Below are 27,030 nucleotides of genomic sequence, written 5' to 3'. Positions count from 1 at the left end.
TCCTGGAATCGAACTCAGGTTGTCAGACGTGTTGACAAGCACCTTTAACTGCTGAGCCCTCTGGCCAGCCCCACTTACACATGAGTACTTTTTTAATGTACTTTTTACTCTCCACAGTCTTGCAACCACCTAATGAGCTCAAAACCTCATCATTCACTCCAACTTTTTTTTTAAGAAAGGAAATCATGATTTCCAGATGTAAACAGCAAGTACAACATTTTCTGCTGGCCATAGCTGCTAATTCAAAGTAATTGTATTGTTCAGTCCTTAAGAGCAAAAGCTGTGGGGAGTGGTGTGGAGCAGCAGGAACCTGGAAACTGAGTTCTTGCCCAGCATGCATAAGGCCCTGTGGTCCATCCCCAACACTACATAAAACAGGCTCACAGAGCATGCCTGTAGTCCCAAAGAAGGCAGCCTCAAACTCAGCTCTGGCTTCAGGAGTGCTAGGGTTACAGGTGTTCACCACCACACCCAGCCAGGCCTGAAGCACCGTGTTTCTCTACTATTTGTCTCAAATGTTTACACGTCTTCTCTGAAGCCATGTTGTTTTGTTCTGCTTCTGAATGATGCGTTACAGATGTGAGCCACTGTGCCCAGCTTTCTTGGTATTTTGGGACAGTCTTATTATTTAGGCCAGGCTGGCCTTCACTTCTAGGCTCTTCTGCTTCTCTGCATCTCAAGTGACAGGATCTTGAGTGTGCCACCATACCCAACCACAGATGGCTACTTTGCAAGGACTCTATGCACACCCAGAGGTTCACATCTTTTGGCTTTTTTGGTTGGGGAGACATGCTCATGTGGGGATGTTTATGCACAGGTATGTGGGCCTGATGAGTCTCAGCTGTCACTTTTCCACAACCATCCATCCTTTTTTTTTTTCAAATGTGCATTAATTGGTGTTTTGCCATGGGTGTCGGGTCCCTTGGAACTGGAGTTACAGACAGCTATACGCTGCCATGTGGATGCTGGGAATTGAACCTGGGCTCTCTGGAAGAGCAGTCAGGGCTCTTAACTGCTGAGCCATCTCTCCAGCCCCCCATCCCCACCCTCACCCCACAATCACCTTCTTTCATACAGGCCCTCTCACTGGCCTGGAGTTCACTAGTTAGGCTAGACTGGCTGGCCAACAAGCTCTAAGGACCCCATCACCTCCCTAGTGCTGGGATTGTAACAATGCAGCTACACTGGGTTCTGGGAATCAAACTCAGGTCAAGCTTGCACAGAAAGCAATTTCCTGTGTCCCTTGCCCTTGGTTTCATTTCCTGGGACATTCTTGCTTTGTAATCTAAATTAGCCTGGAATTTATTCATAGACCAGGCTGTGTTTAAACTCATGATCAGCACAGGCTAGCCTAGAACTCATACCTCAGCCTTCTGCATGCTGGGTGAATGCTACCACACTTGGCCATGTTGCACTGTTTCAGGACCTGTGAGAAAGAAGAAAGGGGGACAAGAGGGAAAGGAAGGAAAGTGGGAAGATAAAAGGGAGGATGAAAGGAAGAGGAGTTCAAATCTATCTTTGTGTTAGCTTTCTTCAAGTTCACGCGTCTTCATCAGTAAACTGTTTCACCCAGTGCTAAAGATGCTTAAATGTTAGGAAGATGGCGACATTAACAAAAAGACAAGGAAACATGAGCACACACAAAATAAAACATATTTATTATGCTAAAGAACAGATTTTATTATTTCCCCAAAACACTAAAATAGCCCATGGCATAGTAATTTAGCACACAATAAAATGACATATACAGTCAGGTCGCTTCCTCCCCACCACCAGGGCTGTTTTTTAACTTTCTCTTGGTTAGGGAGCTTTAAAATGTCCACTCTTTAAAGTCACCTTTATTAAAATTATCAACAAACCACAAAGGGAGAATTACTTTAGAAAAAATCTTAGGGTAAAAGATCACGAATCCTAGAGTCTGGGAAAAAGTAAAACACTTCATTTGTAATCTGTGTTCTGTCAGCAGAAAAGAGTCTCAAACTCTTCCGTGGTTTAAGATAATCCTAAATTTAATATTGCAACTTCTCCAAAGTGCTGCCGTTGAAAACTGCAATTCAAGCGGAAGGAAAGGAGCACATGAGACAGGATGTGTGGCTGCAGGTCAGAGAGTCCATACAGTGCAAAATGGCAAGACTCATCATGACCAGGGCCAGGCTTAGAAGAAGTGGAGGTGGTAGCCTACAGAGCTCCACTTGCATCAGATGGCCAGAGGTGAGCCAAGACAGGCGGCATCTGGGATGCTAGCCCTTTAGAATGGGTCTCCACAATAAAGAACTATGCGCTAAATGTGTGATCAATCATCTCCTGGAAGGGTTTTCTCAGTTCTGAGTCTTTCCAAAACGATTGAAAACACGCTCAAAAATGTCCCAATCAGCGAGGTGTGTCTGGTCACAGGAATCAGAGCAGGAACTGAATGGCTGCAGCATATGCCAGATTTAATGCAAAAGAAACTGCAAGACAACCTTTAAAATTAGTCTGCTATTTTTATTGTTCTGCTTGTACCTTAACTACGGCATCAGACTTGCTAATCTGGAAGACTGCAGAGCCAGTGACCCCATGACTATCCGCAGACCATCTGAAGTACTTCTTAAGAGTGAAAGAGTTTCCTCATATTCTACTGTTTGCTCTGAAAACAGGGGTATAAACAGTCGAGGAATACACATCTTGTCTCATCTTCTGGGAGAACTGTATAACAGACATAAGCACGTGGCACAGCTCAAAGTATGGGTAAGACAGTCCTGACCTGGTGACCGGCCCCTCAGCGACAGCACTTGGTGGTTCACCTTTCAGAAAACCCATTTCCCTCAGTTTTGGATGGCCTGACCATCCTGACACCCAGGACTCTCCTTTAGGGTATGGTCCACAGCTGTCTGTGACCCTGGGCCTTCTTCCTGGCCAGTCACTTCCTAGTGCTTCTCCGATGCCACGGGATACCCCAGCCAGATGTTCTTCCAAAGCAGATGACAGAACCTTGCTTACAGAGGCTGCTGGAGCCAAACTTCTCCCCATTGATTCCTTCAGATACTGAAGCACTCTGTACCCACTGTGAAGCATGAGGTCAGCCCCACTCTGATCATGTTTCATTCCCAAGGATGCCACCACCGTGTCCTGTGACTTTCCATCAGTATCTGCTCCAGGCTGATCTGTCCAGGAAGGCACATCTGCTGGGCTGGGGCTCCCCTTCTGGCTTCTCTTCTTAAGGCCACATGATAGTTTGTCCAAGTCACCTCCTTGTGACCTCTTTACGTTTTCCAGGCAAGTACCTAGGGTCCCTCTTCCACCTCTCATGCTCTGGGCCCTCTGATGAGTGAGTTGGGGTGATGCCTATGCCTACTAGTCAGGGATGGCCTTCAGTGGATCTCAATATGAACCTAGAAAAGACAATCAAATGAAAATTCTGTGACAGGGGGTTATTAAAATATTTACACACACAAAATATCATCAAACACTAGTTCCTTGAAGAGTGGGACCACAGAGCTGAACACAGAGAATGAGAGGCACTAACCACTGTCACAGGGCATCTGGGCTCTGTAGTGAATTCCAGACTAGTGTAGGCTTACTTACAGCATAGAGATGGAGGCAGGAGTATCACAAGTTCAAGGCCATCCTTGACTACAGAGTGAGTCTGAAGTCAGCCTGGGCTATATGAGACCCTGACTCAAATAGATAAAAATGTAAATAAAGTATACATAAAGATACTAATAATCCCCTTGGTTCCAGGTCTTATAACCCCCAGTCCCTGTTTTAAGTCTACAAAAGAATACTGTTAAGGTAGGGCAAACAAACCTGCCTAACAGAGAGGAGTTTGAATTTCCAAGTTCAAGGGAAAAATAACAAAGTCCTGGGAATCAGCTATTCAGATCCATTCCTTCACCCCCACTGAAGATGCTAAGGGCTCACAGTCTAACAGAGGGGTGGGAGCGAAGGCTCCCAGGCATGCCCACGTTCCTCAGGGCAGTCAGATGGCATCTTCCTGTATGAAGCAGCCAACCTGCTGAACGACAATAGACCTGACCCAGTTAGGCAGCTGTTGCCCTGCTGGATGCCTGTCTCCTCACCTTCCTTAACCCAGGCTATTAATGGCCTCGGGCACCTGACAGTCCAGACTACCACTGCTTTGTAACCTAAAAATATCCTGCCCCCAATACTTTCCAAAGCAAGCTAGCAAGTCCAGTCCTAAGGAGAAGTCACCATGAGTAGGGCAATGGGCTTGAGCAGGATCCTGTGGGCTGATGGCTTCAGCACACACTCTAAGAGGACCAAGCCTGAAGCTGTTAAGTGGATCCTGGCAGCAATGGGTCCTGAATAGGGAATCAGCTGGAGGCTGTAAATTTTTGCACACTACCAAGGATGAGGAAAGGGCCAATACTACCCTTCTGATTGAAGCTGATTCATGACCACAGGGAGGACACATCCCTGAGTTTCTTCTACTGACCAGGCAAGCATCTTTGCATCACACCCCATCTCACAAAGCCAGATGTGCCTTATGGCCACACTTTGTCTCCTGGTCACACAGTTGCCCAAAGGAAGATTCAATAGGGAGAAGCCACAGCCAGCTCTGAGGGAGCTGGGCAATTTGGTATCCTCAGGAAAGGTCACAATTTCTCACTGTGTTGTGGGCTGAGCATCCTCTTCAGTCAGCATCCAGAGGCAGTGACAGCAGTGGCAGCTTTTGTACTAGTATCGGCAAGTGTCTCAGGGAATGAATGAAAGGCGCTGGAGGTTTGCTAAAGCAAAGGGCCAAAAGGGGACTCAACAGACAAGCACATCTAAGTGGGGCAGCAGAGGTCAAACCCGGACTAGGGCTGTTGAGTAGGGAACAGTCTACCCAAGGCAGGCCCTGCACTGCTGGTGAGAGTAGGCTGGTAAACTGGGAAGTCTCAAATGCTCACCCTGTTTACTTGGGATTCAGCTCCTAGGATTTCTTTGCTACAGATTCAATCAGCTGCTCCCCAAACCTGTCCCTGAGTCAGGTGCTATTCTAGGTTCTAAATCGAGGACAGCAGAACAAGCAGACAGAGCAGATCCAAGTTTTCCTTCTAGTGATTCATTAACCCACATGCACAAACCTTGCTGTAACACTGCTCAGAGGTCAGACTATACCCACACCTCATAACATGTACCAGGACAAACTGCAAGCACGAGGGACTGGAGAGGGCATGGCGGTTAAGAATGCTTATTGCTCTTCCACAGGACCTGAGTTCAATTCCTAGCACTCAAAAGGGCAACTCCCAGGGATCCAATACCCTCTTCTGGCCTCCATATGTACACATGCCCACAAATAAAAATTTCAAATTAAAATGACAATAAGAGCTGGAAAGACCTCAATTCCAGTTCCATATCTGAGGAAAGGGGGCTTTTATTCCCAGCACTAGGGTGGCGGAGACAGGCAAATCCCTGAGTCTTGCTGGCCACCAGTCAGCCTAGCCTACTGGTCAAGTTCCATCCAGTCCAGTGAGAAAGAAACAAGATAGACAGCATCTAAGGAATGACACTGGAGGTTGTCGTCCTCAGCCTCCACATACACACGCACTGCCCCAGAGTGTTAAAATGAGCCCAGCATGGTGGTGCATGGCTTTACTCTCAGTACTCAGGGAGAGTGCAGAGAAAGGAAGATCAGGAGTTCAAGGTCATGCCCAGCTATTCAGTAAGTCTGAGGCCAGTTTAGGGCTACATAAGAACCTGTCTTTAACCTTCCTCTTCTAATCAATAACAAGGGACAAGAGAGCTATAACACAATGGTGGAATGCTTACCTTGGCTTGCACAAGCCTGTTAGTTGGTTGGGGTTTTGTTTTGATCTGTTTTGTTTTTGAGACCACAGTCTCACTATGTAACCCTGGCTAGTCTAGAACTCACTATATAGACCAGGCTACCTTTGAATTCAATGAAATTTGCCTGTTTCTGCTTCCCAAGTGCTGGTATGCACAGACATACCTGGATAAGCCCTTGATTTGATCTCAACAAACAACAACAACAACAACAACAACACACACACACACACACACACACACACACACACACACACACACAGTGTGGTGGTACATGGCTATAATACCAGTATAGAGGAGGCCAAGACAAAGAGGTTTTCCAGTTTGAGGCCAGCATGGACTACATGTCAAGAAATCTATTTCAAAAACATACGAAGTAATGGCACCAGAATATATGTGAATAAAGACTTTCTAGTACAGCAAACATCAAACATGAAAAAGGATTGTTAAACTTCAGAGATCTGGACAGAGGGTGCACCAGTCAATAGCACTTGTTGCTCTTGAGGAAAACTGGTGTTCAAACACAGTACCTGCAAGGCTGTTCACAACCACCGGTACCTCCAGGGGAACTAATGTCCTCCTCTGGCCTCTTAGGGCACTAGGCATGCAAATGGAGCACTTACACATACACATAAAATAGAAATAAATAAATCTTTAAAAACAACAATTTCTGTGGGAGGAGGGAAGGGAGAGGGAGCTGGGATTGACATGTGAAGCAACCTTATTTCTAATTTAAATTTAAAAATTAAAAAAAAAGACTAAAAAAAATTTCAGACTGAGCATGATGGTGCCTACCTTGAATCCCAGCAAGTAAGTAATATCACTTCCTGTGTTAACATGAGAACCTGAGTTCAAATTCCCCACACTCACACAAACAAATAAACTCACACTCCAAAAAGGTATGTGTGACCACATGAGCAACTGTAACCCCAGCATTTCCAGGATGGAAACAAAATCTCCAGCGGTTGCCCCAGCTGAAACATTGAGCTTCCAGTTCAGTGAGATGCTGTCTCAATGTGCACTTGGAAACATGCATCCACACTTGTGTGCATGCACCAAACACACACACACACACACACACAGAGAGAGAGAGAGAGAGAGAGAGAGAGAGAGAGAGAGAGAGAGAGAGAGAGAGAGAGAGAGAGGGAGAGAGAGGGAGAGAGAGCAACAGTATTCATAGTCAGATAGTGACAACAACCCAAAGGTCCAGCAGCCAACTGAAGGTTATCTGGAGAAACAGCAACTATTAATAGACTCAAAGTGAGATCCAGCAGTGGTAATGCAAATTGGTGAAAGATATGGTGGGGAGGTCTATAGGAGCTCTCAAACCTGTTTCTTTATCATTTCTTTTTTTTTTCTTTTCTTATTTACTTATTTATTTTAAACAGTCTCAAATAGCCAGGCTGACCTCAAACAGGCCATATTGCTGAAGATGACCTTGAACTCCTGATCTCTTGCTTCCACTTCTTGAGTATGGGGATTACAGGCCCAGGACATCTTGTCTGTATGCAGGGCTGGGGATGGAGCCTAGGGCTCAGGGCATGCTAGATGAGGTCGCTTCCAGCCAGGCCACACCCCCTGTGCCTTATGCACTCACCTGTCCACAGACTCGCTGCTACTGCTTATCAACACTGAAGTAGTGGGCTTTGAATCCATTTTCAAACCTCTCAGGTGTATACCCAGAAGCAGACTTAGTAGACTGTGGGTTAAGTCCACGTTCAACTGTGTGACGTAACTCTGGGCTCTCACAACAGCTGAGCATTTTACATCCCAACCAGCAGCACACAAGGACTGAGGACACACACCTTCACCAGCATCTGTTTCTGCAACCTCTCCCCCCACCCTCCACCTTGACAACAGCCATCCTAACAGGTGTGGAGTGGCCTCCCACGGTTCCTGAGTGACCCGCTTTCTCCTGGAGCCCAGGATCTTTTCAAGGACACACTGGCCATCTGTGTACCTTCTTAGATAAATCTCTATGCCAGCTCTTTCAATAACTGGATTGAACTGTTTGGTTATTGTTTTGTTGTTTTTATTTGTAAGAGACCTTTTCTGCTTAGAGTATTAATTCTTTACCAAATTAGTTTCCCAACAAATGCTTTCTTCCATTCTGTGGGTGGTCTTTTTCTCTTTCTTCCCCCTGACGTTAAAGATGGACCCAGAGCCTCATCCATGCTAAGCTAACATTTGACCACCAAGCTACATACTCAGCTCCTCCAAATTCATTCTTTTGCATGTAAAAGTGGTTTATTCAATTCTACCATATCCTACAAAACTATCAAGGGATGAAGAAACCGGATCTTCCCTCCCCAGTGCCCAGCACACACTAAGTGCAGCCCCAACAGTAAGCAGTTTTGGTTGTTTTGTTTGTTTGAGACTGGGTTTCTCTGTGTAGCCTTAGTTGTCCTGGAATTCACTGTGTAGACCAGGCTGACCTTGAACTCACAGAGACCCACCTGCCTCTGCCTCCTGAGTGCTGGGATTAAAGGCGTGCGCCGCCACCACCGCCGGTAGGAGCAGTAGGAACAAGAGGCTCCTGTAGGTTGTGCTCTGACCTCCATACACACTTTATGTCATCCATGTGCACAGATCTCTTTTAACATTCGTAGAAACAGAATGAATTCACGTTCTTTAAAAACAGTCTGTATGTGTATGACGGCTACAAGTGCACGTGCACATGTGAAGGTCAGAGGACAACCTGGTGTTGGCTCTGCCTCCTCCACAGCCCAGATCTCATACACCAACATCTGCCTGGACCACACAGGGTTATTTCTAACTCTTTCAGAAACAAGGCAAGGAGGGTGCTGTAGTGATACAAGCTTGTAATCCCAGCGCTCAGGGAGACAAGAAGGTTCTGGAATTCCAGTAGCCTGAGCTACCAAATGAGTTTTAGGTCAGCCTGGTGAGGCTGTCTCAAAACAGTTAAGCAAAATGAAACCAAGTCCAGAATATAGGTAAGAGGCAGGGGAGCCAGCTCTGGGATTAAGAGTGTTTGCTGCTCCTAGAAAGGACCCAAGTTCAGTTCCCAGCAGCGACGCTGAGTAGTCACAATCACCTGTAACTCCAGATCGACACCCTCTTCTGGCCTCCACAGGCTTCTGCATAAACACACATATACAAGCACTTACACATACACATAAATAGAAAGTTAAAAAAAAAAAGAAGAAGAATGTAGGTGCTGGACCAAGTGAGAGGGCTCAGCAAGAAAAGTTACTTTCTACCAAGCCTGATGACTTGAATTTGATGCCCAGGACCCACATTATAGAAAGAAAGAACTGACCAGATAAATTACCAGGTAGCCTATACACAGACACACTAAAATACCAAGGAAAAGCAAACAAGGGAGCTGCTCCAATGTACTTTGCACAAATCTACCACTTTCTTCTTGGCTCGCGATTCTAGCCTCCAGCTTCCTGCTGTTCCAGGCTTGGCCTGAGTGTGGGTTCTGTGACAGCTCTGCCTTCTGTCCATACTCTGCACTCCTCTGACCCAGACATCAAGGTGGCAACAGCCTTCACCTCTGCCAAGATTTTGCTAAAGTGTCTCCTTCTCAATGAGATCCTCTCTGTTTTATTCAGAATGCCAGGCGGCTCCCCTTCCCCTTAGAAGACAAAAAAGATTTCCATGTGATGGAGAAGTTATGAGAATGGGTGTTGTGACAACTGCCCAATATGGGAAAGTACTAAGGTCCTTGAATTATACACTTAGCTAGAATGATCATTTTTGTTTATTTATTTATTTATTGAGATAGGTTTCGTGTGACCCAAGCTAGCCTCAAACTCACTCTGCAGTTGAGGCTGACATTGAACTCAAGATGTTCTTACCTCTGGTTCCAAAGTGCTGGAATCATACCTAGCTTACAGGATAAGCTTTGTTATGAATTTTTCCCCCTTAGCATCCCAAAATGCTGGGATTCCAGATGTGTAATACAATGTCTGTTAAAGCAAAAACTCTAAATACAAGGGGAAAGAAGATGTCCAAGTGGTGAGAGGGTACTGAAACCCATGAAGCTATGGATTTAGAAAGAGGTTCGGAGAGGAGAGAGTAGGTGTGGCCTATGAGGTAGCTGTGGGGAAATGTGCTTGCTGCCATGCCATGCCTGCTGATGAGTTTGAGCCTCAGGACGCACACAGGAGGAGCAAGGGGCTCCTGTAGGTTGTGCTCTGACCTCCATACACACATTATGTCATCCATGTGCACAGGGGTGCACACACATGCACACGCACATATATACACAAAGTAAGTAAGATGTAATAGAAAGAGAATATCAGAGCTAAGAAGCAGGAATGTAGTTCAGTGGTTGAGAGGTTGTGGATCTGATCCCCATTACTAAAGGAGTGGGTCTGAGCTGGGCGGTGGTGCAGCACATCTTTAATTCCAGCACTCAGGAGGCACAGGTAGGTGGATTTCTGAGTTCCAGGCCAGCCTGGTCTACAGAGCAAGTTTCAGGACAGTCGGGGCAACAAAGAGAAACCCTGTCTCAAAAAAACTTAACAAGAGGAGGGGGAAGAGAAGGAGGAGGAGGAGGAGGAGGAGGGATTGTTCAGAACATAGAAGGCAAAGAAAGGTTTGAAGGCTTGCCAAGAACAGGACAGGAGGGAGAAGCTGCAGGTGAAACAAGGGTGTCGCCAGCCTTTGCAGTGTCTTTTCTCTGATCTTTAGGCCTTTTCCTCAGGTGGCACGAGACTAAGACACTTGCTTTATGCTTTTACAGGCCATACAAATGAAGAGTTGTAGGCATGGCTTGTTCCAGCAGATATTCGTGATACTGGTTATGTCTATTGGCTTGTTTTTCATTTTGGTTTTGTTTTTTCTGTTTTTTTGTTTGTTTGTTTGTTTGTTTGTTTGTTTGTTTTTGTTTTTTCCAGACAGGGTTTTTCTGTATTGTTTTGGAGGCTGTCCTGGAACTCGCTCTGTAGACCAGGCTGGCCTGGAACTCACAAGATCTGCCTGCCTCTGCCTCCCGAGTGCTGGGATTAAAGGCATGAGCTACCACTGCCACATATATATAAATTAGTTTTAATTTTTATTTTAGTTGGAGAGGGGCAAGGTCTCATGTAGCCCAGCTGACTTTGTACTCCTGATCCTCCAGCCTCCACGTTCCGAGTGCTGGGACTACAGGTGTGTGCTACCATGGCCCCGCCCCAATTGCTTTTACTGTATGTAGCAATTGTATAGACTCTCACTTTTTTTTTTTTTTTTTTTTTTTGGTCTTTGAGACAGGGTTTCTCTGTGTATCCCTGGCTGCCCTAGAACTTGCTTTGTAGATCAGGCTGGTCTAGAACTCACAGGGGTCCACCTGCTTCTGCCTCCCAAAGATTCCCACTTTTTACTATCTGTCTTCCCACGCTGTAGAAAACAGTGGGATGTTAATAACCACAGAAGATTCAGGCTTGCTTAAAAACAGCACTTTCTTTCCTTTGTTTTTGTCTGTTTTGCTTTCTTTGAGACAGAGAAACTGTATAGCCCTGGCTGGTCTAGAACTCACTTTGTAGACCAGACTGGCCTTGAACTCACAGAGATCTGCCTGCCTCTGCCTCCTGAGTGTTGGGATTAAAGATATGCCTGGCTTTATTTTTTAAGATTTATTCTTTTATTTTTAATTATGTGGCTGGGGGCGTGTATATTCACATGAGTACAGTGCCCTCAGAGGTCAATAGATCTCCTGAGTAGGAATCACAAACTGTTGTGAGCCACTACGTGTCTGTGTTGGATTCCAAACTCCAGTCTTCTGCAAGAGCAATCTCTGCAATCCTTTTTCTATTTTGAGACAGGAATCTTGTCACTATGTTGCCCACACTGACCACAAACTGGCTGAGGAGACAGTTCAACTGGCCAAGTACTTGCCATGCAAGCATGAGAATCTTGAGTTCTATTCTCCAGAAGAAGAAAAAAAAAGCCAGGTGTGGTGTCACGTGCTTTTCCCAGCATCAGGGAGTTGGACGCAGGAGAATTACTAGAGACAGGAAGATCCCTGGGGCTCCCTGACCAGCCAGTCTAGTCAAATTAGTGAGCCTAAAGTCAGTGAGAGACCCAGTCCCAAAAAAATCAAGAGGCTTGCACCTGAAGACAGACACCCAAGGTTGACCTCTGACCTACACGTCCATACACACATAGGTGATCACACAGGAGTACATACAACGCACTCATATGCCCCATCCCTGGGCTCAGGTGACCTTCCTGTCTCAGCCTCACAACTAGCTGGGATTATAGGTGTTTATACTTGTTTGCAAACATCACTTTTAAAAAGGTTTTTTTGTTTGTTTGTTTATTGACATTTATTTGTGTGTGGAGTATGTATGTGGTCAGAGGACAACCCACAGGAGTCATTCTTTCCTCTGATCAAACATAATTCAGAAATTAAAAATAAAGTATTTTTAAAGATGATTTTACATGTATGAGTGCTCTGCAGGCCTGTGTAACACAGGCACTCATGGCATTCAGAGAACTGGAACTGGAGTTGTATATGGTTGTGAGTCATCATGCTGGTGTTGGGAACAGAACCTGGGACCTCTGCAAAAACAGCAAGTGCTCTCACCTGCTGAGCCAACTCTCTAATCCTAGTACTTTAAAATGAAAACCCTTCTGAGTCCACAAATCCCTCTGCATCTATTTTCTAGTTCAACCATCCTTCAGACTAAAGAGCTGTTAGTATTGTTAAATGCCTCACTGCTGAGTTATGGGTGCAGCTCTCTGGTAGACTTCGAGCGCCTCGGGTTCCATGCCCAGCACTGCCCGGGGGGGAAGAGAAACCCCAACGCCCTATGAACAAAAGATTTAAGTGCCACAGGGCGTTGGTGGCGCACGCCTTTAATCCCAGCACTCGGGAGGCAGAGGCAAGCAGATCTCTGTGAGTTCGAGGCGGCCAGCCTGGTCTACAAAGTGAGTTCCAGGACAGCCTCCAAAGCTACAGAGAAACCCTGTCTCAAAAAAAAAAAAAAAAAAAGATTTAAGTGCCTGGTTAACCCAGCCTGGGGGCCCCACACTTTAAACACATTCCCGTTCCCCTCCCTGTAACAGAGGAAGGGAACTACACGCTGGAGGAAAAGGGCTGTGAGCTGCTGGAGTCCCCTTCAGTCAGGCTCTACTCCTTACTGCCCTTTCCTTTACCCAAAGCGCAGAATAATCAAACCCTCAAATAGGTTGTTAGTGATTTGTCACAAATGAACAGAAGTCCTGAAGCCTTCAGGGGAGCTTGAAGCATCAGATGTAAAGATTGCAAGTATGGCAATGTACCCCAGAACCCCTCTCTCCCTTTCCCAATACCAAAAAGCTGCATTTGGTCAGGTCCAAGAATCAAATCTAAAATCCTTACATGGGTCTTAGGAATTCCTTCTCTGGCTGAACAGTGGTACACGCCTTTAATTCCAGCACCTGAGAAAGAGGCAAGCAGGCCTCTGAGTTTAAGGCCAGATTGGTCTACATAAGGAATTCTAATGAGTTTCAAGTTGGCCAGGGTTTAAGAGCCTGTCTTAAAAGGGGGTGAGGGGAGCTTCCCAAAGCACTTGCTGAGACTGTCCTACTCTCTACCTGAGCCCACTTGACCCTGAATTAAGAAAGTCCGCATCTGGTTCCCCAGATTCTCTACAGCTGGCTACAGCTGAATCGTGACCCACTGAGCTGCCCTTGCTAGCAATGCGCCTGCACCCACTCACTGCTCACATCGCTCTGATTACAGATCCAAATGCCCTTGCCTTCAGCCAGTGCCATGCACACTCTCCGTTATGAAATGTGGATCTGAATCACCTTTCAAGAGATGATCTCACTGTCCTACAAACAGACGCGCAATTAGAAAACACCGGGAATGGAATCTGCTGCTGTTTATTGCTTATAAAACAAATGAGCCTCCAGCAGTGAAGAAAGCAGGTGCAGGGTTACAAAAGTTCCCTCTGAAAGAACTAAACTGTGAGAATAACCCTGTCAAGGAAGACGTTCACCCTACCCCAGGAGCAGGAAGGAAATGGCTGCCACTAAGAGGAGACCCTAACAAAGTCTAGTCAGTCGTCGAGGTGCAAGCTGGGTGAGGGGTCAGTCATATCCACATGTGATAAGGGTTAGCATGTGTGTGATGTGCTAATGTTGAAGGACAACAGGACATGCCTTATATGTTTAGAAGACTTCTCTAGGGAGCCAGAGAGATAGCTTGGCTGTTAGGGAGTGCCTGTTGTTCCTGCAGAGAACTGCCTGTAACTATGTCTCCAGGGAATCCAGCGACCTCTTCTGGCTTCTTCCTGCTTCAGATACACACAGATACATGCATACTCATAACATGTACACATGACACCTCTAACTAACCAGTGGAAAACAGATGGAGAATACACAAAAATCCAGGCTAGCAATTGGAGTAGCTTGGACTAGAGAGAAGAGTACAAAAGAAATGAATGCAAGAGGATGTACTTCAGGTTTTGTTTATTGAGCTAGGGTCCACGTAGCTGAAGATGACCCTGAGCCTGATTCTCCTGCCTCCACCTCCCAAATGCTAGGATTACAGGCATGGACCATCACGCCCAGTTCATGCAACACTGGGGATTAAACCCAGGGCATTGTGCATACTAGGCATACACTCTAACACCTGGGCTACATCCCTAGCGTTTTAATAGTACAAAACACAGCAATTCAAGACATAACATTATATACTAAGTAATCTTGTAGTCTTCATATAATTTTCTAAATGAGCACAAATTATATGTAACTGTAGACACAAGATTCCAAAATGGGAACTGTAGACACTTATATCCCCAAAATTTCCTTTTGTAAACTCTGAGCTAACTTGATGCCTAAAAGTCAGTTGTGTCTGATTTCTCTGAGGAGGTTACCAGGTCTGGCAGAAATACTGGGACCATGTTTCTACAGGTTGCTAATTGGCAAGGCCACAGGCTCCTCGGTTTATCTCAGTTCCCACACCCAGCACTCTTCACTCATCCGCAGCACCTGCTGCAAAGGTTTGCTATCTCTGCCCCCATGGGACGCCACAAGCCCTTGTTCATGTCAGGTATCTTGATTTGGGAGAAGAGACGTAGCTCATTTGTTGGAGTGCTTGTCTAGCACGCAGGAAGCCCCGGGTTGATCCCAGCAGTACCTCATAACCAGGGGTGGAGGACACAGTTGACACCCCCCCCAAAAAAGGAAAGGCATCTTAATTTGGAGCTTAAAATTGGTTTTTCTTATCTTAACTCATTTTAACAAATCTGGATCAACATACTTGGCTTCAGACTTCACATTGTCTGTAACAACCTAATCAGGGAGTATTTACATACATCAAGTCTATTACACTCTAATTTGACCCAACTACAGAAAAAACGAGATAGACTACTTAGAGCTGGCTACCCTGCACACCAGGGAATAACATACGGACAGTAAGTCTGGGACTGGAGTGATTTTCCTTGCCTACAGCAAATGCAAAGTACCCACCGGGTTCAGCTCCAGACCCACAAAAAACAAACAACACTGTCAGATTATATGTTTCCCAGGGTGGAGCTGAGTCCTTCCTCCAACACAGCCTGTGCCACTCCAAGATTGTGTGTAAACACAATCCAAGGAAGCTCACTATCCAGCCTCTCTCTTACTTTGAGACAAACATTCAAATCGGCAAAAATCTCTCTGCCTGAGACAGGCATTTTGTAAGTCAAAAGATAGGGAAACGCCAGTCGTTTACAGCAAACGCGGCCTCCAGAGTGCTGTTAATTTCAAATTGTTTCGGGCCTCTGAATTTATTTTACCTCATTCTCTCATCTTCATCCGCATTGCATTTCTAATCCTTGGCCAGAATAAAGCGGATGCATTGGCCAAAACACCATTAACTTTCAATCTAAAGATACAAGGATAACAAAACAAACCTTCACAAAGTTTGGGGAACCACAATTCTCGTAAGAACTCGCTGCTGCCGGAACGCCAACAATTGTCATTTTTAAGGACAAAGCGTCCTACGGAACCTTCCTGTCATCTTTCCTCGGACCCCACCCCCAGATTAGGACCTGTTCTCTGAAGCATCGTCTATGCAGAGTGGGGTCACAGAGGGAAAATGCACCAACACTCTCAGCCTCCTGCTGATGGCACGAGCCCCCAGCCTCCTAGCACATGCATCCCGCCGAGCCAGGTGGGCAGGGTCGCGTGCGACCCCGGGATGAGGAGGGCGCGGCTCACCTACCTGCAGGCGCACATTGAGCATCATGGAAGCCACGATGTAGAGGTAGGGAAAGTTGATGCGCAGCCGCCAAGCCAAGTCAAAGAAGATGAGCAGCGTGCGGGTCAGCCCCTTGCAGAAGACCCCATAGGAGCGGGCGGCGGCCGAGCGCGACAGCCGGACAGCAAGACCCGACAGAGCCGTCGCCATATAGAGACCCGCGGCGCTCCCACTGCCCGCCCGCCCTCCCTCTCCGCGCCGCGTCGCCCAAGGCCTCCTCCCCGGGCCGCTGTTCAGCGCTCAGCGATCTCAGGGAGCGAGGGAGACCGCGGCGAGGCCGGCGGGAGGGCGGGCCGCGGGGGAGCTGAGTCTGCGCGTCACTCCCAGGAAGCGCCTCCGCGAGCTACCACCTGGATCCCCGGCCCGGCCGCGCGGCCTGACGTCACAAAGCCGGCCCGCGCCTGCGCAGGCAGCAGACTCCGCCCACCCGCCCCGCCTCGCAGTTTTTCTTGCAAGTGAGGTGCGCTTGCGTGGGAGAATGGAGTTGTTGCGTTGCGTCCTGGCGCCCTCAAATGGTGAAGCTGAGAATAACACTAGAGGGAAAGTCGGGCGTGGCAGCGCTAGCCTCTTAATATTCCAGCACTTAGGAAGGACCTGGGTTACCTGACAAAGTTCTGTCGAAAGAAGGAAAGAAAGAAAGAAAGAAAGAAAGAGAGAGAGAGAGAGAGAGAGAGAGAGAGAGAGAGAGAGAGAGAGAGAGAGAGAGAGAGAGAGAGAGAGAGAGAGAGAGAGAGAGAGAGAGAGAGAGAGAGAGAGAGAGAGAGAGAGAGAGAGAAAGAGAAAGAAAGAGAAAGAAAGAGAAAGAAAGAAGAAAGGTGCTGAAAGGAGGGAGGGAGGGAGGAAGGAAGGAAGGAAGGAAGGAAGGAAGGAAGGAAGGAAGGAAGGAAAGAGAAAAGAGGAGCTCAAGAGATGACACAGCGGGCCGGGCGTTGGTGGCGCACGCCTTTAATCCCAGCACTCGGGAGGCAGAGGCAGGCGGATCTCTGTGAGTTCGAGGCCAGCCTGGTCTACAGAGCGAGTGCCAGGACAGCCTCCAAAACTACACAGAGAAACCCTGTCTCGAAAAAACCCAAAAAAAAAAAAAAAAAAAAAAAAAGAAAGAGATGACACAACGGTTAAGACCGTTTGCTACTCCTCCAGAGGACCTTGAGTTCAGTTTCCCGTATGTACCCATATTAGATGGCTCACAACCACATATAACTTGGCTTCAAGGGATCCTTCTGGCCTTCGTGGGCATCTGCACATACATATACACAGACATACACATAAAAATAAATAAATCTTTAAAGAAAGAACAGGAAAGAGATGAACCATGGTCATGGTGAACAGGTACTTTTAATAAACCACATATTTTTTAATAATAATACAAGGAATTGTTTTATTTTCAAATTGGATGCAGTTTAAGAATTTTTTTCCTTTTTTAATTCAAATTAGAAACAAGCTTGTTTTACATGTTAATCCCAGTTCCCTCTCCCCTCCTCCCCTGCCCCCCACCAACTCCCCATCCCATTCCCTTTCTGCAACCCAGGGAGAGTGAAGCCTTCCATGGAGGATCTTCAAAGTTTGTCATATCATTTGGAGTAGGGCCTAGACCCTCCCACACTTGTCTAGGCTGAGAGAGTATCCTTCTATATGGAATGGGCTCCTGAAATCCATTCACATACTAGGGATAAATACTGATCCACTGCCAGAGGCCCCATTGATTTCCCAGGCCTCCTAACTGACATCCACGATCAAGGGGTCTGGGTGGATCTTATGCTGGCTTCCCAACTATCATTCTGGGGTCCATGAGCTCCCCCTTGTTCAGATCAGCTGTTTCTGTGGGTTTCTCCAGCCTGGTCTTGACCCCTTTGCTCATTACTCCTCCCTCTCTGCAACTGGATTCCAGGAATTCAGCTCAGTGTTTAGCTGTGCGTGTCTGCTTCTGCTTCCATCAGCTCCTGGATAAAGGCTCTAGGATGGCATATAAGGTAGTCATCAATCTCATTATTGGGGAAGATGTGTTCAAGGTAGCCTCTCCACTATTGCTTGGATTGTTAGTTGGGATCAACTTGTAGATCTCTGGACTTTTCCCTAGTGCCAGATTCCTCTTTAAACCTATAATGGCAGCCTCTATTATGGCATCTATTTTCTTGCTCTCCTCTATTCTTCCCCTGACTCGATCTTCCTGCTCCCTCATGGCCTCCTCTCCCCTCCTCTTCTCCCCTTCTCTTTCTCCTAACTCCCACTCCCCTCCCTCCATGCTCCCAATTTGCTCAGGAGCTCTTATCCCTTTCCCCTTCCCTGGGGGACCAGGTCTGTCTCTCTCAGGGTCCTCCTTGTTTCCTAGCTTCTCTGGCGGTGTGGACTGTAGGCTGTATACCACATAGTCTTGAAAAACAGTTGCAGTGCGGCCAGTGAAGGGGTGAAGCAGGGAAAGCCCCCTTCCCAGGGACTGAGGGCACGGGTTTAGTGGAAGGGCACAACTGACTCCAGGGAGTTTTGTTCTCTATGCTGCTTATTTTTCTTATTAACATGATACAAGTTAGAGTTATCCTGGAAGAGGGAACCTCAGATGAGAAAATGAGAACCCTGAGCAGGCGGTCAGACAGCAAGGTAAGGAAGCCATGGAGAACAAGCCAGTAACTGATGTTCATCTGTATTTGCTAATTCATTTCCTGCCTCCAGTTCCTGTTCTGCCAGAGTGCCTGCTTTGGCTTCCCTCAATATCAGATTATTTGGGGGCTGTATAAAGCAAATAAATTCTTTCCTCTCTATGTTGCTTTTGATATAGTGTTTATCACAGTGATAGAAAGCAAACTAACTTTAATCGCAGCACTCAGGAGGCAGAGGCAGGCGGATCTCTGTGAGTTCGAGGCCAGCCTGGTCTACAGAGTGAGTTCCAGGACAGCCTCCAAAACAATACAGAGAAACCCTGTCTCGAAAAAACAAAAAAAAAAAAAAAAAAAAAAAGAAAGAAAGCAAACTAACATATCCTCCCACCTCCTCCAGCCTGCTGTGTTACAGTCATGCACTTGCGCACTCCCGCACACACACACAAAATGTGGCTTTACATTTTCCTAATGGTTACAGTGGGGACCAGGAGAGATGGCTCAGCAGTTAAGAGGGCTCGCTGCTCTAACAGAGGCCCAGAGTCCAGACTGCAGCAGCCACGTCAGGCGGCTCACAAACACAACTCCAGCTCCATGGAATCAGGTGACACTTCTGGCCTCCATGGGCACCCACATGCACACATATATTTTTTTAAAAATGGTTACAGCTGGGCGGTGGTGGCACACGCCTTTAATCCCAGCACTCAGGAGGCAGAGGCAGGCGGATCTCTGTGAGTTCGAGACCAGCCTGGTCTACAGAGCAGGTTCCAGAACAGCCAGAACTACACAGTAAGACCATGCCTCAGAAAACAAATACATCATAATAATTATAACACTAAATTAAAGCCTCTAAGGTAAAATATACAACAACTTTGAAGAATCCTAGTATTCTGGAATATAAACGGCTTGATATAAATCCTTTTTTCTGGATTTGTTTGTTTTGAGACAGGATTTTTTTTCTTTAATATTGTTTTCTTCTTTTCGTGTGTATATGCGAGGGGTGGGTAGACGATCTCATGGGGTTGGGTCCATGTAGCAACCAATCCAAGGTTGATCTGGGAATCCTCCTCAATGACTCTTCTGGTTCATTCTTTGAAGCAGCATCTTCGGTGACACCAGGGCACACGGGTACTGCTAGTCTAGCTAGACAGCTTGCTCTGGGGAATCTGCTGTCTTGGCCTTCTGAGACTGGAAGTTACTCTGCTGCCATGGCCACCCACCTTTTATTCAGCTTCAGGGTCTCCTGACTCAGCCCTCACACTTGTCCAGCAAACACTCTCTCCACCCCAAACACAAGAGAGAGAAGGCTGGGGGTGTGGCTCAGTTGAGAGATTCCGGGATTCTGTCCCCAGGACCACATTAACTGGGCAGCTGCAGGCAGGAGGTTCAGAAATTCAAGGTCATCCTTACTTACATTGTAAGTTTAAAGATAGCCTGGGTTACATGAGACCTTGGGGAGGAAGGGAGGGGAGGGAGGGAAGGAAAGAAGAAGGGAGGGAGGGAGGGAGGGAGGGAGAGAGAGAGAGAGAGAGAGAGAGAGAGAGAGAGAGAGAGAGAGAGAGAGAGAGAGAGAGAGAGGAGAGTTATAAATGTCAGCATGAAAAGCACTTTTATACAGGCACAAAGTGTGGCAAGAAGGTGCTAGTAGGGAGCTTTATTAACAACTGGTCAAAGCCCATCTGCTTCACTTCACCCCTCCCAGCTGCTCCTGGGCCTGGGCCTCAGAAGTGAGCCGGCCCAGAGAAACTGGGTTCCATTTTTCAGCAAATTCTCCACGCTCCCCTGACCTGCTGCTTCCAGAAAAAGAGGATTCGGATGCTCATTCCACCCCACCCTGGCCCACCTCTAGGTATTTGTGAGAAATGAATGAGATCAGATTTGCAGCTCCGGCACAGTTCCAATGGGCACACAGAAGACACCCAGAAAACAGTGACTATTTTTATACCCAGAGCCCACAAGTTCTTAGGTTGTAAATTCGGTGGGTTTATGGGCTCAGTGTGTGGTTAATAATGGTTAATGATGTGAGTTGTTTATAAAGTTACTTTCCTGAGGACCGTGAAATGGCTCAGCAGGTGAAGACACTTGCAGCCAAGCCCAATGAGCTGAGTTCAGGACTCACACAGTAGAAGAAGAGAACTGAGTCATACAAGCTGTCCTCTGACCTCCACATGCTCACCATGCGCACGTACACACACACACACACACACACACACACACACACACACACACACACACACACACACAAATACAAATACACATTAATAAATAAAATAATTATGCTGGCCGTTGGTGGCGCACGCCTTTAATCCCAGCACTCAGGAGGCAGAGGCAGGCGGATCTCTGTGAGTTCGAGGCCAGCCTGGTCTACAGAGTGAGTTCCAGGACAGCCTCCAAAGCCACAGAGAAACCCTGTCTCAAAAAACCAAAAAAAAAAAACCAAAAAAAAATAAATAAAATAATTTTCCTTGACAGCCTAGCCTTAGTGAGGTAGTGGATTCAATCCCAAATACTGCAGAAAACAAACAACAACAAAAACTATTTGTTTATTTTCACAATATTTATACCTGTATGACACTATTTATTACTTTTTTGGTCTATGTGTGTGTTATACGTGTGTGTGTGTGTGTGTGTTGGGGGGAGGGAGAGTGTGTGTGTGTGTGTGTGCGCGCGTGTGTTGGGGGAGGGAGAGTGTGTGTGTGTGCACGCGTGTGTTGGGGGAGGGAGTGTGTGTGTGTGTGTGTGTGTGTGCGTGTGTTGGGGGAGGGAGAGTGTGTGTCTGTGCATGGAGGCCAAAGTTTGATTGCTTCCCACCTTACTTTTTGAGTCAGTTCTCACTGTGCCTGGAACTCACCAACTGACCACGCCATCTGACCAAAGCGCTCCAGTAATGGGCTCTGTAATCCAGTGCTAGGATTACAAGAGTATGTGACCATGCCTAGCTTTTTAAAAACAGGTTTATTTTGTCATCTTATTGTATGAATGTATGCTGATGCCCTTTGTAGTCAGGAAAGAATTTCAGGTCCCACAGGATTGGGGTTGCTGAGGGTTGTGAGCCCCCATGTGGGTTCTGGGAATAGAACCTGGGTCCTCTGTAGAACATGGAGTGCTATTAACCGCTGTGCCAAGTCTCCAGACCTTTCGTTTGTTCGTTTGTTTTTAAAGACAATCTCACTATGTAGTCTTGACTGGCCAGGAACTCACTACATATCACCAGGCTGTGGTGATACTTGTTTATGATCTAACAAATAAAGCTTGTCTGAAGAACAGAGTGCAAAGCTAGCCACACTAGTTAGCCATAGAGGCCAGACAGTGGTGGTACACACCTTTAATCCCAGCACTTGGGTGACAGAGGCGGACAGATCTCGGTGAGTTCCAAGTCACTGTGGGCTGCATGAGATTGAATATGTCTAAAAGAGAAATAAAGCTCACACAAAGGTGGTCCTGCAATTGGGATCACATGCCTTTAATCCCGGGGAGGTGGAGACAGGAGTGTATGGTGGGAGGAGACAAGAGAGAGATTCAGTCTGAGGAATTGTAGAGATGGAGTCAGTCTGAGGATGCAGTCTGAGGACAGGATCATCCCTTTGGTCTGAGCATTGGTAGAGGTAAGAACTTTCTAGTGGCTGGCCGCTTTGCTTCTCTGATCCTTCAGCTTTCACCCCTTGGTAGCTGACTATGAGTTTTTATAATTAATGTTGATTAGAATTCATGCTAACTGAGTTGGGCGTTGGTGACTCACGCCTTTAGTCCTAACACTTGGGAGGCAGAGGCAGGTGGCTCTCTGTAAGTTTGAGACCAGCCTGGTCTATAAGAGCAAGTTCCAGGACAGCCTCCAAAGCCACAGAGAAACCCTGTCTCTAAAAACCAAAGAGAAGAAAGAATTCGTGCTACAGGCTGACCTCAAATACACTGAGAACTGACTGTCTCTGTCTCTATTCTTAGTGCTGGGATTTAAGGCATGTGTTACCATGCCCAGCTTTTACTTGAGTGCTGGGAATCGAACCTTAGATCTTTGTGCTAGCATGGCAAGCACTTTACGTACTGAGCCAAACCTCAGCCCCATGTATGAAAATATTTTAAATTACAAAAACAACGTATATGTATGAGTGGTTTACTTACATGTGTACACATACACCATACTCACGCCTGGTACTTGTGGAGGCTAGAAAAGGTGTCAGATGTTAGGGAGTTTGTGACCCCTGGGAAAAGACCATAGACTCAGTCCAATTATAATAAAAATTTATTAATATGTTGCTAGCAGGATAAATAGTCTCTGATCCAGATGAGAAGGGGGGTGAGGGAAGGACTTTTAAAGGGAAAACCACAAGAAGACTTTCAATATCTGTTCAAGCAAGCAAAAACTGGTCTGTTCTGTGAAGTTAAGTGACCCAAAACAATCTTTGAGTATCTGTATACACAAGTTATAGAAAGCCAAAAAAGCAGTTAGTCATATCATATCATAACAAGCAGACAGTCATGGCTGTACTTTTTGGGATGTGGAGGGTGGTCACTGAGTCAGGGTTCCTGGGCACTTATCTTCCAGGGACTGGAGTCAGATACAAACAGCTATTGTGTACCAAGATGGATGCCTGACATAAAATGGAGTTTCTTTAGCCATCACACAGATCCCTTGGAACTGTAGTTTACAGACAGTTGTAAGCTTTCTATGGGTTCTGAGAACTGAACCAAGGTCCTCTCCAAGAGCAGAAAGCGTTCTTAACTGCTGAGCCATCTCTCCAGCTCTATGAAAGCATTTTTGACATTCACATTTAATCAACTGGAAAATAAAGATTCAGGAAGAGTATGGAAACACATGACCCAAGATGTGAGTCACCAACTTTCTCTAAAGCTGGATACAGTGGTTCACACCTGTAATCTCAGAATTTGGGAGACTGAGGCAGGAGGATTGCCTGGAGTTCCAGGCTAGCCTGAGTGTTCTTTTGTTTCTTCCTCTGAGCTGAAGTGGTTACTCCTGGAAGAGAGAGAGAAGCTTGTACAATTTGCAAGGCTCAGGAAATTTGTACAGCTTATAGGGCTCAGGAAATTTTTTTAATCTTTTTTTTTAATCCTAGAATTAGTCTTTTTCCTTTTAAGACTTTATTTATTATGTATACAGCATTCTGTCTGCAAATAAGCCTGCAGGCCAGAAGAGGGCACCAGATCTCATTATGGATGGTTGTGAGCCACCATGTGGTTGCTGGGAATTGAATTCAGGACCTCTGGAAGAACAGCCAGTGTTCTTAACCTCTGAGCCATTTCTCCAGCCCATGGGCTCAGGAAATTTATACAGCTTACAAGGCTCTGGAAATTTATACAACTAACAAGGCTCAGGAAATTCATGCAATTTGCAAGGCTCAGGAGAGTCATGTGATTTACAAGGTTCAGGGAGACAGAAAGTTACAGGATCCACAAGGCTTCTCTCCAAGGTTATATAAGCAGCCAATAATTGCTTGGTAGAAAGACTTCCCAGTTGGCTACGCTCCCTGATAGGTTGTCCAATGAGCTTCAGGGATGCAGCTCTCCTAAGTCATCACCCATGTTGGGATGAATTTTTAGATGACAGAGCAGCTTTTGAGTCACCCGTGCTATTATAAATCATCTACATTCCTGTAAGTAACCCAATAAACTTACTGACTGACTAGGCTAGACTGAACAGGGAAGGTCATTCCTTTGCTGTCTGTGACCTGCGAGATGAATAGATGTTTATATGCACCTTCCTAGGAAAAGTCACACAACATCTGACTAAACAAATAAAACTATTACAATGAGGGAATCAGGAAAATAGAAAGTATGGTATTTCTTTTGAAAACTTTAGAAAGGAAGAGAAACTCTGTGTGTACTTCACCCCTGCATCACAAGTTACTTGGGAGGCTGTGGCCAAGATGACTTGAGTCCAGAAGTGTAAGTCTAGTCTGGATTGCATACTTACTTAGCAAGACCCTGATTCAACAACAACAAAACCCAAGTGAGACTGGAGGGATGACTCAGCAATTAAGAGCACTGCTGTTCATGAGGAGGATCAGGATTTGGCTCTCAGCACCCACATCAGGTGGCTTACAACCACCTGTAACTCCAGCCTGAGGTGGCCAGATGCCATCTCTAGTCAGACATGTGAGTACTCCTGCTCACATAGTGCACATAGGTACATACAGGCATGGCACATGTGCATAATAGTAAACAAACAAAACTTGAAATACAAAGCCAATGGAGCTGGAGAGATGGCTCATAGTTGTGGCTTGGTGGTTAAGAGCACTTGTTGTTTTTTGCAGAGGACCTGGGTTTTGTTCACAACTTCCACACAGTCACTCATAACCATCCATGACCCCAGTTCTAGGAGACCTGATGTCCTCTTCTGGCTTCCACAAGCACAGGCATGCATGTGGTACACAAACATACATGCAGGCCAAATGCCCATACACATAAAATAAAATAAATCTAATTTTAAAATCCAAGGAATTAGTAAAATGTTTATATTGAGCTACAGAATATCGAGTTTTCTTTAACTCAAAAGTTCTTCTTGTTGCCAGTATTAACCAACATTATTAATGGTCATAGCACAGTCACCAATAAATTTTTTCAAATAGCTTTTTTTGTTTGTTTGTTTGTTTTTGTTTTTTGAGACAGGGTTTCTCTATGGCTTTGGAGGCTGTCCTGGAACTAGCTCTTGTAGATGAGGCTGGTCTCAAACTCACGGAGATCCACCTGCCTCTGCCTCCCTAGTGCTGGGATTAAAGGCATGAGCCACCACCACCCGGCTTTTCAAATAGTTTTTGAGCAAATTATTACTATTAGAATGTGTCAGAATGAAAGGGATGACACTTAAAAAGACATGAGTCATTTAGGCAAGCAAAGATTATTATCTTGGCAACTGTTATGAATAAATGGCAAAGTGTGTTGGGCCCTAGCCCCCATAGATTTCTGTGCATTGCTTGTCAGCTGATAGCCACAGGTGCATCCTGTTCTCTAGTCCTGGCTTACAGCCCCAGCCTTGCCCACCTGACTTCAGTATCTAGCACGAGGAGAACACAAGCTTTTACACCTGGGTTTTCTCCACTGTGCTGTAAGACTGTATATAAGGCTGCTTCCTCCTTACGGCAGACACACATACAGCTGCAGCACAGACACATTCTCTTAACACAAACAGCCAGATGTCTTGTCTTTCATTCCAATATCTGGAACTTGTTTGTGGCTCGGGCTGCCACAAAAGTAAAATGATTTAGTGTGCACAATATTTAAAATTGTGTAGAATTAGCTGGGTGGTGGTAGTGGCATATGCCTTTAACCTAGCACTTGGGAGGCAGAGGCAGGTGGATTTCTGAGTTTGAGGCCAGCCTGGTCTACAAAGAGAGTTCCAGGACAGCCAGAGCAACACAAAGAAACCATGTCTTAGGAAAAATTGTGTAGAATTTAGGGCTATGAAGATGGCCCAGTGAGTAAAGTGCTTGCCATACAAATCTGGGGGCCTGAGCTGACTCCCTAGCACCCACATGAATGGCAGGTGAGCACGGTGGCCCATTTGTAATTGCATCACTCAGGAGGTGGAGACAAGTGATCCATGGAGCAAACTGGCTAGCTAGACCATGAGTTCTTGATTCAACCCAAAGACTAAGAGTCAATACGTAAGTTAGAGAGCTATCAAAGAGGAGACTAGGGGCCTGTGAGATTACTCAGTAAGTAAAGGAGCTTGCAGCCAAGCCCAATGACCTGAGTTTTATCCCCAGAACCCCACAGGTTTGAAGGAGAGAACCTATTTTTACAAGTCATTCTGTGCTGTCCTGTGTGTGCCCACATTCATATATTCCCATACAAATAAATAAGTAAGTAAATAATTTTAAGGGAGATATCAGCTGGGCATGGTGATGCACATCTTTAATTCTAGCAGTCAAGAGACAGAAGCAGGCAGTTCTCTGTGAGTTCAAGTTCAGCCTGGTCTACATAACGAGTTTTGGGACAGTCAAGACTACATAACAAGACCCTGTGTCAAGAAGAAGAAGAGGAAGAAGAGGAGGAGGATGAGGGGAGGGAGAAGAAACCAGACATCAACCTCTGGCCTCCAAGCATGTGTGCATGAATGCGCACACACACTCACATACATCTGTTCACACGAAAGCACACATATGCAGGCTGTACACACACAAAAGTGAAAACTAGATATAGACTTCAGTGAAATAGTTAAGACAATGCAAATTGTAACTGTTAGGAAATTATATGGTAATTCTGTACAGTCTTATTTCACATTTTTATTTACTATTTTTTTCTTTTTGGTTTTGCAGCCAGGGTCTCATGCCACGTAGGCTGGCCTTAGACTCACTGTGCAGCTAGAGTTGACCTTAGTTTCTCTTATGTCTTATTTTATTTCATTTTTTTGAGACATGGTTTCTCTGTGTAGCTTTGGAGCCTGTCCTAGAACTAGCTCTTAAGGTAGACCAGGCTGGCCTTGAACTCACAGAGATCTGCCTGCCTCCAGAGTGCTAGGATTAAAGGTGT

The 27,030-nt window shown here is 46.0% G+C and overlaps 2 protein-coding genes across 3 annotated transcripts; both read right to left on the bottom strand.

Annotated features, from left to right (window-relative positions):
* Positions 1–1,635: 1,635 nt before the first annotated feature.
* Positions 1,636–3,288, bottom strand: Fam220a (family with sequence similarity 220 member A). The gene is given in 4 exon segments (XM_005139280.4): positions 1,636–2,595; positions 2,598–2,647; positions 2,650–2,712; positions 2,715–3,288. Coding segments are annotated over 4 exon segments (798 nt in total). The 3' UTR covers positions 1,636–2,484.
* LOC101839319 (small integral membrane protein 10-like protein 2A) lies at positions 3,234–16,329 on the bottom strand. 2 transcript variants are annotated; one of them, XM_013120411.3, is made up of 2 exons: positions 15,917–16,310; positions 3,234–3,371 (listed from the first exon to the last, which is right to left on the bottom strand). In XM_013120411.3, the coding sequence occupies exons 1-2, from the start codon at positions 16,100–16,102 to the stop codon at positions 3,351–3,353; spliced, it is 207 nt and encodes a 68-aa protein (XP_012975865.1). In that variant the 5' UTR covers positions 16,103–16,310; the 3' UTR covers positions 3,234–3,350. The 2 variants fall into 2 exon arrangements, with proteins under 2 accessions (XP_012975865.1, XP_040607238.1); XM_040751304.1 differs by lacking the exon at positions 3,234–3,371 and adding an exon at positions 13,066–13,143 and having other exon boundaries at positions 15,917–16,329.
* Between the last annotated feature and the right edge of the window lie 10,701 nt (positions 16,330–27,030).

This window comes from Mesocricetus auratus, unplaced genomic scaffold, assembly GCF_017639785.1.
Source record: "Mesocricetus auratus isolate SY011 unplaced genomic scaffold, BCM_Maur_2.0 Super-Scaffold_100008, whole genome shotgun sequence".
NCBI classification, from domain to species: Eukaryota; Metazoa; Chordata; class Mammalia; order Rodentia; family Cricetidae; genus Mesocricetus; species Mesocricetus auratus.
Note: the sequence above shows the minus strand (reverse complement) of the source record. Positions and strands in the feature narration are given on the sequence as shown.

Coding starts and splice junctions, on each gene's coding strand:
- LOC101839319 (XM_040751304.1), bottom strand. CDS start 16,102: ATGGCGACGGCTCTGTCGGGTCTTGCTGTCCGGCTGTCGCGCTCGGCC. Junction 13,144..15,916: donor TGCTCAATGTGCGCCTGCAG/GTAGGTGAGCCG, acceptor CCTCTTTCTCAG/GTGCTGGAATTAAAGGCGTG.